This window comes from Myxocyprinus asiaticus, chromosome 30 (assembly GCF_019703515.2).
Source record: "Myxocyprinus asiaticus isolate MX2 ecotype Aquarium Trade chromosome 30, UBuf_Myxa_2, whole genome shotgun sequence".
Taxonomy (NCBI): Eukaryota; Metazoa; Chordata; class Actinopteri; order Cypriniformes; family Catostomidae; genus Myxocyprinus; species Myxocyprinus asiaticus.
Genome location: NC_059373.1, coordinates 20294015 through 20315512, shown reverse-complemented (window position 1 = coordinate 20315512; position 21498 = coordinate 20294015). Strand labels below are relative to the sequence as shown.

The 21498-nt window shown below is 38.6% G+C and overlaps 1 protein-coding gene across 2 annotated transcripts in view; it reads left to right on the top strand.

Annotated features, from left to right (window-relative positions):
* Positions 1–21498, top strand: part of LOC127421476 (syndetin-like) — a 207381-nt gene that overhangs the window by 48211 nt on the left and 137672 nt on the right. For both annotated transcript variants that reach the window (XM_051664540.1, XM_051664541.1), the window contains exons 10-12: positions 10809–10851; positions 12449–12547; positions 16554–16694. In XM_051664540.1, the coding sequence (XP_051520500.1) occupies positions 10809–10851; positions 12449–12547; positions 16554–16694 (283 nt within the window). The remainder of the gene's footprint in view (positions 1–10808; positions 10852–12448; positions 12548–16553; positions 16695–21498) is intronic.

The following is a 21498-nucleotide window of genomic DNA, read 5'->3' as shown; positions in this document are numbered from 1 at the left end:
CAAATAACATATTAATTGGCCAATAGTCTTTCCTTACTGTGACTAACACAGACATTGAGGCAATAAGAGTCCAAAATGAATAAAATCCCATACACATTTTATTGTTCAACCAAAATTCCAATTATAACAAGAAAAAATTACAATTTGGTGCTTAACATGGTACTAACTTTTAACTAACTGTGTGCCCGAAAAACACTGGGGACTCTTATTTTAAAATGATGGAGACTTGGCTCCATTACAATTGTCTGTATTTAAGTACCTACTTTTTATAGCCTGTATATTCATCCGATTAAGGGTTTTGTATTTATATTTCACGAGATAAGGTTTAATGAGGAATACGGTTTATTATTATTACATGATGTACAGTTGAAGTCAGAAGTTTACGTACACCATAGCCAAATACATTTAACTCAGTTTTTTACAATTCCTGACATTTAATCGTAGAAAACATTTCCTGTCTTAGGTCAGTTAGGATCACTACTTTATTTTAAGAATGTGATATGTCAGAATAATAGTAGAGAGAATAATTTATTTCAGATTTTATTTCTTTGATCACATTCCCAGTGGGTCAGAAGTTTACATACAATTTGTTACTATTTGGTAGCATTGCCTTTAAATTGTTTATCTTGGGTCAAACATTTTGGGTAGCCTTCCACAAGCTCCTCATAGTAAGTTTTTTGAATTTTGGCCCATTCCTCCAGACAAAACTTGTGTAACTGAGTCAGGTTTGTAAGCCTCATTGCTCGCACACTTTTTCAGTTCTGCACACAAATTTTCTATTGGATTGAGGTCAGGGCTTTGTGATGGCCATGCCAATACATTGACTTTGTTGTCCTTAAGCCATTTTGCCACAACTTTAGAGGTATGCTTGGGGTCATTGTCCATTTGGAAGACCCATTTGCGACCGAGCTTTAACTTCCTGGCTGATGTCTTGAGATGTTGCTTCAATATATCCACAAAATTTTCCTTCCTCATGATGCCATCTGTTTTGTGAAGTGCACCAGTCCCTCCTACAGCAAAGCACCCCCACAACATGATGCTGCCACCCCCATGCTTCACAGTTGGGATGGTGTTCTTCGGCTTGCAAGCCTCACCCTTTTTCCCTCAAACATAATGATGGTCATTATGGCCAAACAGTTAAAATTTTCTGAGACCAGAGGATATTTCTCCAAAAAGTAAGGTCTTTGTTCCCATGTACACTTGCAAACTGTAGTCTGGCTTTTTTATGGTGGTTTTGGAGCAGTGGCGTCTTCCTTGCTGAGCAGCCTTTCAGGTTATGTCACTATAGGACTCGTTTTACTGTGGATATAGATACTTGTCTACCTGTTTCCCCCAGCATCTTCACAAGGTCCTTTGCTGTTGTTCTGGGATTGATTTGCACTTTTAGCACCAAACTATGTTCATCTCTAGGGGACAGAATGCATCTCCTTCCTGAGCGGTATGATGGCTGCGTGGTCCCATGGTGTTTATACTTGTGTACTATTGTTTGTACAGATGAACGTGGTACCTTCAGGCATTTGGAAATTGCTCCCAAGGATGAACTAGACTTGTGGAGGTCCAAAAATGTTTTCCAAGCTGCTTAAAGGCACAGTTAACTTAGTATATGTAGACTTCTGACCCATTGGAATTGTGATATAGTCAGTTAAAAGTGAAAAAATCTGTCTGTAAACAATTGTTGGAAAAATTACTCGTGTCATGCATAAAGTAGATGTCCTAAACAACTTAGTTTGCTAATATTAAATCTGTGGAGTGGTTAAAAAATTAGTTTTAATTACTTCAACCCAAGTGTATTTAAGCTTCTGACTTCAACTGTATATGCTGACATGGCATATTACCATATAGTCACATTTTTCTTTGCATGTCCTCACTTTAATTTCGAACACTTGAATATCTAATCAAAATGAAAAAATATGCTTTGAAGTGAGGGTAAAATATGGATGAAAATTGTCAATGATGAAATATTTAGATACAGTATAATCCGCACATGTTTGTTTTTAATTCACCTCTGGAGGCTGCTTCTCACTGTCGAATCCTCCAGCGCCGGCTATAGAGGAACACGGAGGAATAATAAAAAATAAAAAATTCAGCAACTATTGGCATGGATTTTAGCCAAAAAGCAACTATCAGCACCGATTAATGGGTAAAACTGATATATTGGTTTACCTCTAATATTGACTGACTGCAAGACAGCTGCCTTCGGTTTCGGATACCAACTTGGTCTCTATTTAGGTATGAGTGACTAGGAAAAGACTTGTGCTTTTGCCCTCAAGACAGTACAAAAGAAATTGGCTGCAGTGCTTTGACTTAGAAACTTTGAGCTACTGAAATTGAATTCAATCTTCAGTGTGGTTATCTAGAACTAAATGTATTACCCTTCAAAGCAGTGTATAAGATATTTTTCTGGCATTTTGTTTTTTTTACTTCCACTCTTTGGGAACAGAAATGATTGCTTGTACTAAATTAGCAGTATCAGAGATTCAGTTATACTGTCACCTAAGAGCATTACACAGCTTTTATTTCTCAAGATGTTCTCAAGTTGGCTTGAAGAATGTGATGCTTAAATAACTTGTGAAGTTTTGTCAGCGAATATGATGCTGGAATATATACACCTGTTTGCTGTCCAGTGATCAATATGCCACCACCCACACTAATGGAATGTCATTATCTCATTACGATGTGGCCTAAGAGGGGGAGGGTTGTTTGGGAAAAGGATGTGAAAGGATGCTGCAATTTTTCAAATTTTCTCTCTTTCCCGCCCTCTTTTAATCTGTGTGACTCTGCATTGCTTCTCAGTTCTAGTTGGCACGGGAAGTTATTGCAATTTGATCAGCCTCCAGCCAGCCCACTCTGCACGCAGAGATATCTGTGCATGTGCAAGTGCATGGAAGCCTGCCCAAATGTGATTTCCTCTTGTTTGGACCAATTCATTTCTCTCCATTTGAAGCTAGTGTGGAAAACAAATTCAGGAATTTTTTGTTTCCAGACCAGGTATTGAGGTATTGTGCTTTTTTTTTCTTTTTTTTTTTTTTTAAATTGGAAGTGTCCCTCTCTCCATTCTTTTCCAATTCTTTTTCAATCTTGAATGCTGCAAGACTACTAAAAGAGCCAGATATTTTCTCTGTTGGATTTTACACTCTTCTCTGCGACAATTAAAGACCCCATGAAATTGATTGACACGCAGTTTTCTGTCCTGTGTTGACGTATTCCTATTGAAACAGGACGGGACATATTGAATGGTTCTTCCATTTTTTTAAAAATTGCGAATAAGCTTAACTTACTTAACAGCCATGAACCATGGTTTGCTACTTGCTGGTTGGTTGCAGGAGGGCGACATTTTCATTCAATAGAGGATTTGATTGGACAATTTTTGGGTCCATTTTCCCAGAAGGTAAAGACTAGATTTTAAATGCGAGAATTATCTGCTAAATGTAAATTGTGTCAACTTACAGAAGGAAACCAGAATAAAGATGGCTTCAAAGCTAATAGTCAAGGACTAAAGCCCACAAAACTCTTATTTTGATTTCATTGGGCGAGATTATATAGGCGAGATTTGATGCATAAATTATTTTACATAAGGCACTGTCATTGCTGCAGCAGAAATCATGAAGTCTGTCTTGATAAATATGCTGCTGTTTTATATGTGAGCCAGAGACAATATGGAGCTGATTGTCTGACCGCCACATTTGTTACCATCTCATTTACTTCTTGTAATGATGCATAATGTGCTCTCATGTGTTTGCTGCTCTAATAGCCAGTGACAGTCAGAGGAATTGTCGCCTTGTCGTGCTGGGTTTTTAATGCTGTGACATTGACGTAGTCTTCAGGATGCAACAGCAATGGATGTGTGATGCCAGTTGTCCTTGTTGTTTTTCCTTTCCCTGTATGGTTTTTCAGTTAATTAGTCTCTAACAAGCAATGAGGTTGGTGAAAAAGGCTTTCTGTGGAGAGTGTGACATCAGCCTCTGCATTACTCATGAGTTGGGTTGAATGGTTCTTGACAAAACTGTGACAACGAAGGGCTGTACCTCAAACATCTGCTGAGCATTTGGAGCTGTGATGCAGACAGAATCAAGAAGTATTTTTGTTGATGCAACTCTTACACTTTCTAAATGACAGTATAAATACAATCAAAGAAAATGAAAAATATTCAGACAAATATTGAAGAGAGGGCTAAATTGTCCAAAAATAACATCTCCGTCTGTCTCCCTCAGCAATACTGTTTCACCCTCAATACAAATGCTAATGTATGACATCACCATTTGTAGGTGAAGCCTTGTCTTATCATTCGCAGGGAGGCCACCACGATTTGTGGTATGCCACTGCTACAAAATATCTCTTTAACTTGGCTCTTGGTCACCTCTCCTGGCTTCCTAATAAGACTGAGTGCGTCTGGACGGGGCCACTGCCAGCGTAACCACTAAAACGTTCCCTTTGACTACAAATTCATCCACCTGTTTTACAATTCAGCAGGCTCTTCCAGGAGAGTGGAGTGCTATCCAACAGCCGCAACCTCTGTTAATAAAAGCTGTTTGATGGAATCTCAGTATATTTATGTTGATAGCTCTGCAGTTTTCTCATTTCTGTCCCTGCATCGAAAATATATAAGATGTTTATTTGGATGCATTGAGGTGCTGAGCTACAGGGTTTTTATGGAGGTGAGTATTGATGTGTTTACAGGGGGTGCTGCCTGAATCAGAACACAGGAGTTTCAGAAGGGACGTATAGTATGTCTGAGATCGGGGAGTCTAGATACACTTGCTGTCAATGTCACAATGTGAAATGGACCTATCTGATTCCTTAATAAAACTTTTAGTATCTCTACCCTTTGAGATTGAAATTCCATGTTATGCTCTAATTTCAGATCCATGTCTCCCCATGCCTTTTTTAATCCAAACATTTTAGCACACTGAACAGAATGAGAATTGGCAGGGTATTCTATAAAAAACAAACCCACAAATTTTCCAACGTTTGGCAGGCCAATACCATATGCCTCATTCTGTCTTTAGGGAGCCTATCAAAAGCAGGTTTGCAGGTGTTGGTGTCTTGCCAAATGACCTTCAAAAATCCAAAGCAAATTTTTTAATTTTTCGAAACAATGTAACTTTTCCTCATTCCTTTTTCACCCAAATTGCCCACAAGAGTGGCAAATTTAAAGCCATCGCAGATACCTGCATTCTCGGTATCCATTAGCATTAGCATTGTGTCTATTACTATGGACTTCAGAGTATGAACTGATGCCAACTCCAACCATAAGACATTGGATACTTCATATGCCACTGCCTGAACCTTGGACTTAGGATAGACCTCACCAAAATGACCTGCTGTTTGAACTGCGATGCACCTCACTGATCTCTGCCTGCATCACCTTGGTCTAATGATGGACTGCACTCTTAAAATTGAACACATAGACTATCAATTAATTGCCAACAAATGTCTTCATCAGCCATCTAAATAAGAACAATGCTTCTATGTGAACTTCTGCTGTTAATCCAGGATGAACTTCAAAGACATTAGTCATTAATCTTACAGTTCATACAAAATCTTTGTTTAAACACTGACCTTGAACACTTACTTATGTTACTAATTTTAAACCATGATTTGCAATGCACATAAATAACTAATACTGGCATTATATTCATGCTGTTTAGCCAGAGGGGAACTGGCTCCCACAGTGAACCTGGTTTCTCCCAATGTTATTTTTCTCCATTAACCAACATCTTATTGAGTTTTGTGTTCCTTGCCACAGTCGCCTTCGGCTTGCTCACTGGGGTTCTACATACAATTATTTAATTATTAAATTATAAAATTTTTATACACAATTTACAATCATATTTAATCAAACTCCACAATGATGACTCTAAGACTTTATAGATATTACAGTTTCATTTTCTGTTAATGCATGATTTTCTGTAAAGCTGCTTTGAAATTATGTATGTTGTGAAAAGCGCTATACAAATAAAAATGACTTCCCATTCATCTCAATTGGAGATGCACGGCTGGTGCAGAACCTACTGGATGTACGTGATTGGAAATCTATCATATTTGATCATGGGAACCACCAACATTTTTGATGCCATGTGTTTAATCACTCTGGAGCCACAAAAAAGAATGTCATGACATCACTTTTTGGCTGATGGCGCCATAGGAACATGCACAGTCCCTAACCTTTTACTCGTTCACATTTTAAAGAGCCCTACAAAATACATTCATACATACGAGGGATGTGAAAAACTATCATTTTTCATAGCCTACTAGTTGGTTGATTGTTTGAACGACTAGTCGACTAGTGAAAGGATAATAATGTTTAATTTAGACTCACATTATGTAAACGTGACCCTGTTTAGACATGTTTCAGAGGGATATATGGATGCTAAGCGCAGCCCTTCAACATGGGAACTAACGGATAACCAACAAATAGATAGTTTAAATAACTATCAAATTAAGAAAAAAAAGAAATAAGAAAGGCTCCAATTCAGAGTAGCACAAAACTGCTTATGCGCATCCTGAACGCAGAATGACGTGCTTCAATGTAAACCAAAAAGCTTGGGAGTCTCAGGGTGTTCCTCACTGTGCATTCAAAAGCACAAAGATAATGATGCCGGTACACATCACGACATCAAGCAGTTTAACCTTAAACAGTGTGTAAATGTTAAATGAAGGGCAAGGAGGAGGAGGGAACTGGCTGAACAGTCAACATAAACTTTAATTATATAAATGAACTTAAAACAACATAAAAAATAAGGATACATAAAACGAACACAGACACACATGCAGTGCGGCCACATGCATCTCTCTCTCAAACTGGCGTCTCCGGCTCCCCTTTATCTCACTTTCCCGCTGATCAGCTGATTCAGCGCAGGCCGTGCACCATCATGACCCGGCCATGCCCTCCTCGTCATCACACTCCTCCCCTGCCCGATTCAGGTTGGGGCGCCACCAGACTGACTTACCCCCCCCCCCCCACCTCTGCAGGGGAGACACTGCCTTTCCGGCTGTTCTGTCAGCCGGTGGTCCACCCCACCTCCTGTGAACCTGGGGGAGAGACGAGAGGAGGCGTGGGGAGAGGCAAAGGCTGAGTGGAGACACACAGCGAGGAGAGAGAGAGAAGAACTTGCTCGCTGGCTCCTGGGCGCGCTGTCGCCTGGTCCTCAACCGCTCCTCCGCCCCGGCGAACGGAACCGCTCCTCCCCTTCTTTGGTGGATGGCAGCGGTTCCTCCGTCCCCAGGCAGATGGCCGTGGCTGCTCCCCTGGCAGATGGCAGTGGCGAGGACTCCGCGACAGCGCATCCCTCCTCCCTCCTGGGTTTTGGCACCGCACAAAAATGTTTTTGCTAAGGTGTATGTAAACTTCTGACTTCAACTGTACATAAATAAATAAATAAATACATTAATAAAAATAGGACACTGACTGGCCAAACATCTACAATAATGTAATGAAATATTTTTGCGTCATATGTTGCTTGCAAAAAAGTGTATTTCATCAGAATGCACTGTTTCTTTTAAATGGCCATCAGTGGAGAAAGATGCCTGACACTGGGCTGCTTCTTCAATTCTTTTTCAGTGTGCAAACATCTGCACTCACAGATAAACCTGTTTTGGATATTGAGGATATCTTTGATACTTTTTAAAATAATTGCTTCCATTTCCTGCTGCAAGTTAGGTACTTTCTATCAGCGCTAATCTCTGGCAGTAATGGTCGCTTCAGTTTTCTGAAGAGACAGCCGAGTTAATTGCTAAGAGACCCAAGCCAGAGAAAGGGCCCAGCGGCAGGGTTTTACAGCCCAGCACACTCTGCTTTTACAAACATTGCCCACAAATCTAGCCTTATCCTTTAATTTAGTCACATCTAACACCATCGACCCCATGCTATTAGCAACCCAGAATTTATTTTCTGGAAGAAAGAGTTAGCTTTGTGTCTTTGTCTTTCCTCCCTGCGCTTTCTTTGCTAATGGCATGGTAATGATAAGAGACTGTTTGAATTGAAATGTTTTTATTGTGCGACAGATCCTGTCATCAGAACTCATTAAAATGTGATTTTGCATGGCCTCCCTAAAGGAATCGCAGAGGCTTGAAGAGGCACAGCGGTGACGAGCCGTGATTGAGTCGGAAGTAATGATTGGCTCGACTTGATGTTGAGGTTCCACTGAGGGGCCCGAAGAGAACGGGGGACCCATGTTGAGTTAGAGCCCACTGTGATGGACTCAAATGCATGTATGTGTCTGAAGAAGGCATGAAAAAAATCTCATGGTCTTGTTATTTGTATACTGTCCTGCCGGTCTACTGCTACAACAGAAAAAAAAAAAAAAAAAACAGCTTTCCAGATTAAGAAGCCTCCTGCTTCTGCACTCCAGCTGGGCCAAATGATTTAGGTAGCTGCTCCTCATGCCAAGAATCATGCATTATGTCAAAATAAGACTTTTTATGGGAAAACAGTGTAAATAAAAGGTTTGTAGCGAATCATTGACTGGATTAATGCCAGTGTTTATAATTCACTAAATAAGTCACATTTGCTTGAAAAGAATGCAATAATTTTTGTCTTTTGGATTGACGTAGTGGTATTGTCTCCAAGTCAACATGAAAATGCATTCACAACTCATTTTCAGAATGTGACGTATTTCAATGAGATATAAATGTAGGACGTGATTTTAACCATCAAGAATTGATTGAATTGATCACAGTAGTGCCAGACCTGAATGCATGTTTGCAATCGACTGAGGAATGGGTGAAATTTGAATTTATTTATTTGAGCTGCTACTTGCTGGGAACTGAGATAGTGATTGGGACTGTCATGTAGAAATCGAAGGTCAAGTTTACCCTTGAGAGCAGCTCAACAATCCCATCAGTAAAGCTGTTTTTCCAAATCTATAATTTTTTTGGCAATATTTTAGGAAGGCTAATGATTTAGGTAGCTATTCCTCATGCCCAGAATCATGCATTATGGCAAAATGAGAGTGCTTGGGGGAAGAAATGGGAACAGGTTTCTGGAACACCTCTTTTGCATGGAGTGCCTTCAAAGAGAGGGAAAAAGAGGAGAAGGGGAAGTAAGAGTTAGAGAAAGAGGCAGTTTAATTAAAGTTTTATGCATTCTGTCTAATCTTTAAACAACACTGGTCCTCAGGGACTGGGAAATCCTTCTTCTCGAGCTGAGTTAGCTTGTGAAATGATTTGCAGTCGTTCTTAATTGTCGGATCATGGTGATTCTTGGCCATCGGCAAAGCAGCTATTTGTATGTTGCTCAAAGACTGCTTTTCAGCATTGGCTCTTTTAAAGGTGCACGCTGTAATATTTTTTATTTTGCGCTTGTTGGTATGAAAGGGGACATACAGTTCCCGTGGTTCCTTAAAAAGTCTTGAAATATCTTAAATTTTTATTTATTTATTTTTTTTTTAAATGAAAGGTTGTAAAAAGTCTGAAGTATATTAAATGGGACAGCAAGTCTTAATTATAATTTAAAGAGATCTTAATTTTGGGGATGGAAAGACAGGAATCGTGATGTGGCCTAATGTGATTATTAAACTTCAAAAGGATACTATTTAATTAAATAAAAAAGTCTGTCTGTGCAGCATGCTTAAAAGTAGGTTTATTAAAGGGGCCTGGGTAGCTCAGTGGTAAATACACTGGCTACCACCCCTGGAGTTTGCTAGTTCGCTAGTTCGAATCCCAGGGTGTGCTGAGTGACTCCAGCCAGGTCTCGTAAGCAACCAAATTGGCCCGGTTGCTAGGGAGGGTAGAGTCACATGGGGTAACCTCCTCGTCGTCGCTATAATGTGGTTTGTCCTTGGTGGGGCGCGTGGTGAATTGAGCGTGGTTGCCGCGGTGGATGGCGTGAAGCCTCCACACGCGCTATGTCTCCGTGGCAACGCGCTCAACAAGCCACGTGATAAGATGCGCGGGTTGACTGTCTCAGACGCGGAGGAAACTGGGATTCGTCCTCCGCCACCCGGACTGAGGCGAATCACTATGCGACCACAAGGACTTAGAGTGCATTCCAAATTGGGAGAAAAAGGGGAAAAATCCCCCCCCCCCCAAAAAAAGTAGGTTTACTGAGATAAAGGAGGCCACATTCAAATGCTCTTATAATATGGTCCCGTCTTAATATGCGAGTATAAATCATTTTAAACATTATACAAATTCATAATTTCATAGTGCACTTTAAAGGTCAACACCAAATGGAATTGCAAAAATATTGCCTGTTTTCAAACAGGTTTCCTGAACACTCTCCCCATCTGCCATTGGTCGAACACCATTGGTTGAGCAAATGTTGTTACTTCGGACTGATCTGGATGCTCAGACAAACTGGGCAATGTTTTCAAAGCTCCACAGAGTCAGTGTTGACACTTTTTGGTGGAAACAACCTACGGATGGTTTGCCTATAGTTGTCTCTGCACATTAAACTAGGATAGGAGAAAGTATTTTAACATCCGAAACAATTATACACTTCACCTTTAACACTAACAAAACATATCTGACTTGTTATAGCTGCACAAAATAAGCAACAAGCCATGTTTGGAAACGCATTTGTGCTGTTCAAATGTCAATGGCATTTTTATTTTTCCAGAGACAAAAATGTCACCGTCTCCAAGGCTGTCTCACACTGACAGTCCATTTCTCTGAGAAAGAATGTTTCTGTTTTTCAACATGCCTCTATACTGTGCTTGGTGGTTTGTTATGTTGCTCTGTAAACAGAGGACAATGGTTACCTGTGGTGCAGAATGGACTGACATTGATTATTTTATGATTTTTTATATTTCGTTCAAAAGTCTCTGTCATCCTTGCTTAACTGATCAAAATGGTCTCTCTTTCCTCAGTGAGCTGAATTCCAAACTGCAAGACACTCTGGAGCAAATAGAGGTATGTGATATTTGAAAACAAATTTGATTTGTAGTTTTTGTCCTTCCACAGGACAAAGTGAGAATTTAGGCAACCTTCTTCTTACAATAAGGCTTCGTTCTCCTTATCTCCATGCACAAGATCACCCTGTTCCCTTTGGAAGCACCCACACAGTTTGCCAGATTGAACAACAGCAGTTGCCTTGGTGTAGTGCCTCAAAATTATATGATCTAAACAGATCGGAAGGAACACTTGACCATGCGTTTTACATCTAACAGTAATGCTCAAGGTGTCAGTCTGCCAGCATTTAGTCTCTCAGGCCCTTAGGCAGATGGACTTTGTTTTATGAAATAAATTGCTGCCTTTCAGGATTTGGTAGCTGTGTTCAATTCTATAGGAGCGCAAATACCCACCCCTATCTTTTTATCTTTTCCGTTCTCACATCCCGCACATTAGTGAATAGCACGATGCCTGTGCCAGCACAGCCTGCTGTAAAGGCTGCCACCAATATTACAGTGATTTGCGCTGCATTTATATTTCAGTAACAGCACACATTCCAATGCAATAATCTGTGGAATGTGAATGCTTATCTTTGAGCTCAAATGATGTTGTGAATTCAGGATTGTCAGTGATTTAAACCACATTTTGTTATCGTCCTCATTCGTCTTTGGTAATTCTGCATTTCAGCACCATAAAATAGGGCTTTCAAATTTTTCCCCTCCCTGATTATAGCAGGGTTGGGCAAAATTAAGAATTTCAGAATTGTCTCTCAATTCATGAGTTGAAACTTGATTTATATTAGCCATGCCCCACAGACGTTGAATTGATATTTGAATTTGAATTGCAGGAATTTACCAAATTGAATTTCAGAACATAATTACATTATTAACTTGGATGTAATTTGAATGTCTATTTATTTCCTGATGTGTAGGATACTTTTTTATTGGATATTTCTGAAAATATAAGTAATGTCAAAGCAGTTAACATAGCCAACAAAACCGATAAATATTGATATCAAAATTTGAACTTTATTATAAATGTTTCGTTCCATCAAGAATTTGAGACTAACAAAAAACAAATTATTGTTTCATTTCATGTTTACAGAAAAGAGTGTATATTGGCATGCAATGCAATTAAAGTTCAATTTTTATCAAAACATGCAATAATGAATCCCAAAAAATCTGATAAGATTGCTTTAAATGTGTAATCTAAAAGATTGCATAACTGATTACAGTTTTACATTAGTTTAATATGTAATCAGTACCAGATTACATTTTAGAAGTCATCTACACAACACGTAAAAAACTGGGCAATTTATACTGAAGAATGAAATGTGTTATTAAAAACTACACTTTCAGAAGTTATATGAGTTTATTTGAATTTCATTCCATTTTAATTGTACTTCCTTGAATTTGAAATACAATTCTGTATCTTGTTTTCTATCTCATTTCAAATTCAAGAATTCATTTGGAATTTAATTTAGTTGGAATTGGCACTCTCAATTTAATTCTAAATGGCAAATAACCCTGGTTTCCATATACATATTAATTAAGTGGGTGAACCTGTGAACTTCCTCCATCTGCTGCTGATCATGCTAATTTTACATCTTTCCACACAGGAACAGCTAGATGTGGCGCTTTCCAAGACCTGCAAGCACTTTGATGTCTCTCACTACACCAAAGTTCAGTTGGCATATAAACTTCTGGGTAAGACACAGGTGAGTCATTGCAGCTTTACCCAGTTCTCCCTGCCCCCTTTACCCCCTCTACCTCCACTTTTCCTCCTCCCTCCCCCTCAAAATGGGAAGATGATTCATACCTGGTGAAGTATTTGCCAGAAGGGAAGTGCGCCCTGTTTTAGTCTACCTTTATTTGTCCTGCAGAATGCAAAGCTTTCATGTTTCTATGTAAACATGCACTAGACAGAGGTCGTTGTTGCGCTTTGTCTTGCTGTTTGCTTATGTCTTGCAAAGGAGCGGTGCATTTTTAGACACCGTGTCAAGTTAATAAGAAATGCTACAATGTGTCTCGACTTGAGGCACCTGTGTTTTGCCCTGTTCGCGGCGTAGCTTTTTATAGTGCAAGGCTGCGTTCGGTGTGAACGGCCCTTGGGCAGCATTCTAACTCTCATGGTACCTCATCTTGTAAGTGTCTGATTGAAGACATAAATAAGATATTGGTAGAGTTTGACATTAGTATGTTGCTAAGCTAACAGTACAATACTCTGACAAGCAAAACAATATATAGCACACACAAATATTGGTTAAAATAATCTATTTTTAAATGTAATTAAACTTAATTTTTGTTGACTTTTCAGTATTGACTGAAATCTAAATTTATTTATAATCGACATTTCTCCAGCTTTGTCCGCCATCTTGGATTGGAAGTATTGAAGGATACATGCAATGCTGCATTAGAATTTGGCAAAATTGTCTCTCTCTCTACGTGTATGTGTCCATGTCTGCCTGTCTGTGTTTAAGTATGCAAATGTGTGCGGTCTGAGATGTCTCCTGCCTCATCTGAAAGAGTCTTCCATGTGTCACTTTGATCACCAAAGTCTCTTGGGTAGATAGCAGCTGCCCTGCATTTATTCATTCATGCATTCACTCATTCTCGCTTTCTCTGACATGCACACATAAATGAATAGTTTATCCAAAAATGAAAATTCTGTCATTTTTCACTCAATCTCATTTCATTCCAAACCTGGATATATATATATATATATTTTTTTTTTTTTTTATGGAACACAAATGGAAAGCTTTATCCAGCTCTTTTACATACAACAGCAGTTCATAGTGACCACGTCAAGCTCAATAACAGAAGTCAGTACTACTCGAGTAGATTTAAATAATTCTTTACTGTCTAAACAGTGCATTCTCCTACCTTGCCTAATAGAATGAACATTACTATAACTACATTTTTGCAAACTGACTTTTACATGCCGCTCTTTTTGTTTTGCTGCAGTTTTCTGGTGAAATGAACACTTGAGGCGCCTCAACAACGGTGCATTTTATTCATTTTCATCAAGTTTTTGAGTAAATGTAAATGTAAAATGGCTGATTATGAATTTATGAACACTTATTTTGCACACTACTACTCACACATTGCTATGTTATCATATCGACACACTTTTACACTAACGCATCATTTGATTTGATTACACACACATTCCAATGTTATTAGCTTGCTTGGTAGCTCACCTGATAGATTGTTGGAATTTGTGCTTAAAAGACTGCGGTTCAAGGCCAGTCAAGCACGCAAGCTGACATGTGAGATGAGAGAGTCATAGAAACGGCACAAGATGACGTGGTTGCTTCAGAAAAAAAAATTCATGTCAGATTTGCTTGTAAAACATTATCGGTTAGGTAAGAGTAAGGATGTCTGTTTTGTTCACCTCTCATTTATCGTTTAGGATACTATTGGTTAGGTTTAGGCTAAAGGTTTAGGTTATCAAAGTATGCTTTACTCATCCATTTAAAATTCACCTAACAAACCTCATCTAATTACAACATAATTTCACTTGCTTTTGGCACCCCCTGGTGGACATTTCACTGGGAAACTGCAACCAAAACATGTAATATAGCATGTAATTTTGGTTCGCAAAAATGTTACCATGGTCACGTAATTTTCATTTGATCATGCTGGCATTCATGCAAAACATTAGGCAGCTCTCAAATCACATATGGCACCTGTGGTGCAGGTTGGTCATTGGTTCTAGCGTTAGGAAACAATCGTCATGATGTCAAACCTGTGCAAAATTTTATTTGAGAGCTGCAACGAAGTGAATGATTATCAATGAATAACTATTTAAATTTCAGTCTGTCCATAACACTAAGCTGTTGTATGGCTTCAGAAGATTTATATTGTAAGAATCATATGGACCACTTTTTTGGTGCTTTCATAATGTCTGACATAGAGTTTGACAGTGTGGGATTTTTGTGTGAAGTGTTCCTTTAAGTCATTGACATCCGGTCAAGATTAAAACCTTTTGCTCAGTTGTTATTGAGTGAGAGTGTTTAAGCCGATCGAACCAGAATTTCTGAAGAACTCACTCCAAGATGTGTGATTCCTAAATATCAATTTAAACCGGTTCTGATTTTAAGAGACCCCTTGAGGGTCATTCATTATCTGAAGAGATCCTTAGGTGATTCATGACCCTTATATCAGATGCTAATATTGAAAATTTTGGGGGAAGGAAGCTTTCCAACAAACCACTTTAAAAGGTTTTTGACACTGTGTGACAAAACAATCCAACATGCTTTCAGCTAGTTTGTTGACCGTCCAACTTCATAGATTAAAACTCATCAAACGCTAACCTTGTTTCAGTACGTACGTCATTCGCTAAAACTGTTTATTTGTCCTCTAAAGAGGTGCTTCTCTCTCTGACTGTGTTCCATGAACTCTGCAATTAGCCTAATGACTGCACTGCTAATTCTCGATCTTTTCATCTTCACTGTTTTTTGTTTTTCTTGTCATTAAATTTGTCTAATGGATGTAACTGCTCGTTTTTTTTCAGCGCAACTAATGTTTCCACCATGGTTATCTTCAACTGTTTTTTTGTTTTTTTTTCAGTTCATTTTTTAAAATATTTTCCCTCACAGAACGTGTAAAGACAAAGAAAATAACTCTGTAAATTCCACTATTTTCTATTTTCACTTTAAAGTCATTTCCACCTGCCCTTGCTTGAATGCCCTGACCTGCATGAGTAGGCAAATATTGTGCCATTTTGATCCAATTCAGCAGTGGCCTACGGAGAGCTCAAGGTTGAGGAAGACAGGTGGAGAAACGTACTGTAATTAAGTTGTGGCTAAGCTCTTTCTTTCCCCACCAGGATGATACTGAGCTTTGGTATGTAGTTCTGGAATGAATCATGTCCTCTGGGAGTGTGGGCTAGCCCACCGTTACCCACAGTTTTACATTCTAACAGACCTCCTGAGACAGCGTTAGATGTTTCTCAATGTAAGGCCGCAAGGGGTCTGCAACTAAACTGGTTTCTCAGGAAATCAGGGCTTTAAATAGAATAGGGCTTCTTTCAAATTTGTTCATGTGTGGCTATTTTTGGAGATTTATGCCCTTTGTTCCGGAGTCTAGAGTGCCTGGAACTTTGATTGGATTTGAATGCTGTCACATGATATGAAAGCTGTTTTTTTTTAGTTATTGATGCTTGTGTGGGTGTTTGTTTGTAAGGTATAAGTAGGTCTCCTGCTTGGTTGCTGTGTACTGTAGGTGAAAGCATAGTGTTTGTGTGAAGAAAAACCACAAGCATCAAAACAGTTCTTTAGTGCAATTTAAAATGAAGCTGTTAAAGATTTCTTACAAAATCAGTATGCCAGTTGTTAAACATTGGTGCTCATTTTACTGCATGTTGGTATCTGCAATGCAACAAAAGATTGGTAGGTTGTAATATTGATTTTTCTTTTTTAAGCATAATAGATTTATTGTTTTCTTTGTGGATATGCCTTTTAAGTTTTTGTCAGCTGGATAAAAAAGACTTCTGTCTTTGTGATGTGTGTAATTTTTCTGTTAAAATACTTCCTATCCCAGTTAATGTGGGTGGAAATATTGTTTGTTGGAGTGTCCTGACCAGACTGACATAGCAATTTAGGCTCAACCAATGGTGTAAGTTTGGGTCCTGATTTTGCAGCCAATAGCAGATGAAGGGAGTGTTCGGGAAACCTCTTCGCTTCAACTAATCCACTTACTGGCTTTCCTTTTTCCCTTCAGACGGCCATGGACCAGCTGCACATGCACTTCACCCAGGCCATCCACAACACAGTCTTCCAGGTGGTGCTGGGATATGTAGAGTTGTGTGCTGGCAATGCCGACACCAAGTTCCAGAAGATGCAGTACAAGGATCTTTGCACGGTATGCCCACTCCCCATTCATCCTTCTTTATCCCCCTGTTGATGGACTTTTGGAGAAGCCACCTCCAAAACTGTTTTTTGCCAAGTCACAAGCTATGCATAATTTACAGTAGTAGCTTGTAGTTAATCTACAGCTACTCTACAGGCTTCTAACTAAAAGTAGCAAACTACATTTAAGCAACTTCTGTGTAATGTCTTCTTAATATAGACCTATAACTATCAGATAGTATAATGTAAAATTTAGTCAGAGCTGTATATTTTGGCACAAAAAATTAGGGTGTTTGAATAAATAAAATCTTATTTAGGATGACTTCAACTAATAAATTAGCAGTAAATTCAACTAAAAACTAGAGTAAATCCTAATCTATATTAGTGATTTTAAAGATCATACTGAACAGCAGCATTTAACTAAATATTTTGCTACAAAAAAAGAACTAAATATGCTACACAGGAACTCAAATTTATATTAAATTTACATTATTTCATTTACATTAGACAATTTATATAATGTACATAAACCGCTCCAAATGTTCAAAGCATTCTTGCACTAAAAAAAGCTAGCATATTTAAAATGGAACAGAATGCAGGTGCCTTGAAGCGTTTCTAAAAGTTCTTTTAAAAAACGTGCTGCTCCTGCATGAGACGCCGAAAAAACTTTCGTTTACAAAGAAAAACAATTGATAAACAGCACAGCTGGATGCAAAAACGCACTCTTTGTGAATGGCCCCTAAAGCTGCATGCTCAGTAGAAGCGTTTTGTTGTGCTACACCACTACTTATTGGAAAAAGTATATTGTTACTGTAAAATATACTTGAGTTTGAAAACAGCTGAAGTACTATGTGAACTGCTGAACTATATAGGTAAGTTAGTTGCGTTGCTACTTTTAGTTAGTTATTCGCCAACACTTAAACACATAAAGAAGCCATAAAATCAGATCAACTCAGAATACACACAGAGGTCACTTCCAAAAATCACTGTGAGTCAGATACATCGTTCGAGCATGAAACTATTTGCCATTTTGTCTTATTGTGTTCTAGACAGGCGTAAAATGGATTATGTTGCTGTCTTTGGAAATGGCATATATTTGTGTAGCTGTAGTGAGAGAGAAAGATATTGCGCAGTGAACGGGGCAGCCAATCTCATTCATGAGCAGGTCATGAAGCAATTAATTTCAGTTAACAGGAGAGATTGGAGTCTCTGCTTAGCACCTTGAAGAAATTCTCCACAAAATATTTAAATGGATACTTCAATTGTAATTTGCATTTGTATAGAAGCACTGAACCCTTGGATCACAAACACATGCAGTCATCTTTTCTAGGTCATTCTGCAACTTGATAAAATTGCAGGTGGAGGATTTATCTAAGTGATAAATAATATTAAAGGAATATTCTGGGGTCAATACAAGTTAAGCTCAATCGACAGCTTTTGTGGCCAAAATCATAAAAGCCAAAATCGAGGTTACAGTGAGACTTGCAATAGAAGTGAATGGGGACAATTTTTGGAGGGTTTAAAGTCAGAAATGTGAAGCTTATAATTTTATAAAAGCACTTACTTTAATTCTTATTTTAAAACTCATGTATTATTTGAGCTGTAAAGTTGTTTAAATGTTAATTTTCACAAAATAGAGTTTTGTGGTAATCAACGTTATGCCACAAAAGCTGTCATTTGATCTTAACTTGTACTGAACTTGGAATATTCCTTTAAGATCTTCCAGTAAATGGAGCACTGTTGATGATGATTATTTCATACATCATTTTTTGTTATCTTTACAGCTATTTTAGTTCAATTAACATGTTTTGGCTAACATTTTTTGTAAAAATTTTATCCTGTTTGATTTACCTTTTCACATCTACCTTAATCTTAAGAATAGTACTGGCTCCACATCTCTATAATGCTATAATTGATATGTGCATTGTATTCCAAGCCTCGTGTTTGTGTGGAGATTTTCTATGATCTACTATTGGCACGGAGCTCAAATAGTTGGCGTAGTCTTTGCTACACCTGGTCTTACTATATTTGAGTGTCAGAAGGGGATATTGTTGTTATCTGCTGAGCAGATCTCCTTAGCCCAGACCTCTGTGGATATGGGGCCATACTTTGATGAACTATCGGAATATAATACACTTTGTAATACAAATTTGAATACATCTATGAGGTGCCATTTATATAGTAAACTAAAAAAGTCTCACTAACTTATGTCTCAGTCTTAGATTCACTTGAAGATCAGAAATTACATGCTTTTAACACATATATTTTAAAACACGATTAAAAAAGAAACACTAATTTGTCCTTTTCGGCTTTCCGTAGTTTGACACACTTTCTGTTCGGCTGTATACCGTTTTCATCGATTCATCGGATGCTTAAGTTAATGTACAAGAAAGCAGGTTGTAAACAGGCTAAATAGGTACAAGAGATGAAAAATAATAGCTAGATCTGCTAAAGTTTGCTAGGTTTATTGCATTGTGTCTTAATAAAGAGTTTTTCTCAAAACGCAAATGCCCTGGCTCTTGACTTAAAGTTAGCAAATTCCTCGTGTACATCTGTATATATTTCTCCTTGTTTTCAGGATTATATATCTAAATATTTGCTACTTACTGCATCTGGATGGACCAACTCAACACAGTTTCCAAGACACACAGCTGCAATCGCGTGCCTCAAGCTCTCTTCTTGCATGCGCACACAAAGGCCACATGAGAGCTAGAAAGCAGCTGCCGATAAGACAGCACTTGGGCACTGAATTGAGTCTGTATTTGGTGTTATCAATACTGTAGAAAGACAGGAATCATTAATTTATATATATTACCCTAACTTTAAAATGTAATGTTAAAATAATAAAATGTAATATGTTTTCGTATCAACTTGATACCTAAGCACTGGTACTTCTGACGTCACTACAAAAAGATGATCAAAACATTCGGGGCGTTACGGAAAACATTCGTGGCTTAATCCCCGGTAGCCCAGCCTTGGAGCCGCCCATGCTGCTGAGCTGAGGTAAAAAAACAAACATATTATGCTCAAGTTCAGCTGGTATGATCAACAGATGCTTGCAGAGAAATAAATGCGCTTGGCATTAATGCCACCTGGATGTGGGTGATTTGGAAAGGAAACTTCATTGTGCCACTTTTTGTCACTGGCATGCTCAGGATAAGATAATGAGTTCGGCAGGTTTACATGCATAACAATACACTGATAATTGTCAAAAAACAGCTTATTCCAAAATTCTGACAAAGCAAGTAACCACATTTACATGCGATTTGAAATCATTGGGTTCAGATCACCGCCATGGTTGGATGACTTCCTTTGACACCTATACTGCCCCTCCAGAACTTTTTTGTTTCGATTCAACATGTTATCTTTGAATGGACCGCACTGACAGATTGTGGTGTAATGCAATTACTTGTGGAATAAAAAATGGAGCAACACGCGCTATGCATCCAACAGGCGGACGCTGGCTAGTCACTGGAGTCGACTCAGCTGATAAAATCTTTTGATTTTTCTTTCTATGGAGATTGCTTTCAAAAGGTTGCTAAAAATGACATCTTTGTTTTCCCAAAGCAGCATTGCTCATTTCCGTTTTCATTTTGGAAATGCTGCCCTTCGAACCTTCTAGGGGAAAGAAAATTAATCCTATATTTGGATTTTTGCCCCAAGTCACATATTTCTAGATGTAACTTTCCTCTCATCTCACAGCATGGCAAATATTGAAAATGAATTTTTCTTAGAACTGTCTAGGTCTCACTCTATGCCTCCTGAGTGTGTAGTCATCATAAAATAAACACAAGGAGAGGTATGCTAATGAAAATCACTTCAGTTCTGAACTTTGAACCGTGGCATGGGAATTAAAATGTTGCGTAACTGGAATGCTCCAAAGGTCACATCATAATGCAGAGCGCCGCATGAATTTTACATGAAAGCGTCATTATCCCATCCCTTCAGAGATCTCCAGCAGAGTCTCTGTACTCAACTTTGAGTGTTGAGTGACACTTCCAGTGTGGTAGACGAACGCAACAGGCCCTACTCGTTCACATGCGCAAATGGGATTTTGATGAAGCCTCCCGACAAAGACGAAACTCATCCACATGCTCAATGTGGTACATAAGCTTCTCCTCCAGTTACATTATAGCTGAGCGTCAATGTTATTTACCCTCAGTGTGGCTGAATGAGTCCCCTACACTATTTTTCTAGAGGCCACTTGATGGGCCATAGTGGATATTGACCTTGGAACTGAACAGGAGCATTTTATAAGAGGGTGCCAGTCACATCAGCATTGGCAACGTAGTGTTATGACTCTAATATCTCGATCAAAGTGTCTCTCGTTAGTTCCCTCTTCACCTTTACCTCTACTGTGCCATCTTGACAAAAGGTTATTTCCTGACACCTTCATGTATTTCAGTGCTGTAGAGCATCGTTCTGCTCTTACATTCTGTGTTCCCTGATATCCGTGTTAGGCAGGATGTGATTAGTGCATCCTAATAGTTCAAGGCCATTTTTATAGATGTTTTATAGCATGCTTTGAGCTGTCTAGCTTTCGAGCTCTGAGCTGTCAGACTCCTGAGTAGTAAATATGTGCAAATAAACGTGGATATTGACTACAGCAGGTTGAATGTTGCTACACAAGTTGCAATGTCAGAATTTCAGGTCATGCCGTTTATATAAATTGCCTCCCATTTCATTATTCCCAAATAAAGAATCGGGCCAGCACAGCTCATTGACACACCTTAGCATTGTTTCTCTTCTATGGAAGGTGTTCGAGATCAACATTTGGGTAGCGAGAGCCTCATTGACATCTGACTTTTAGTTTAAGA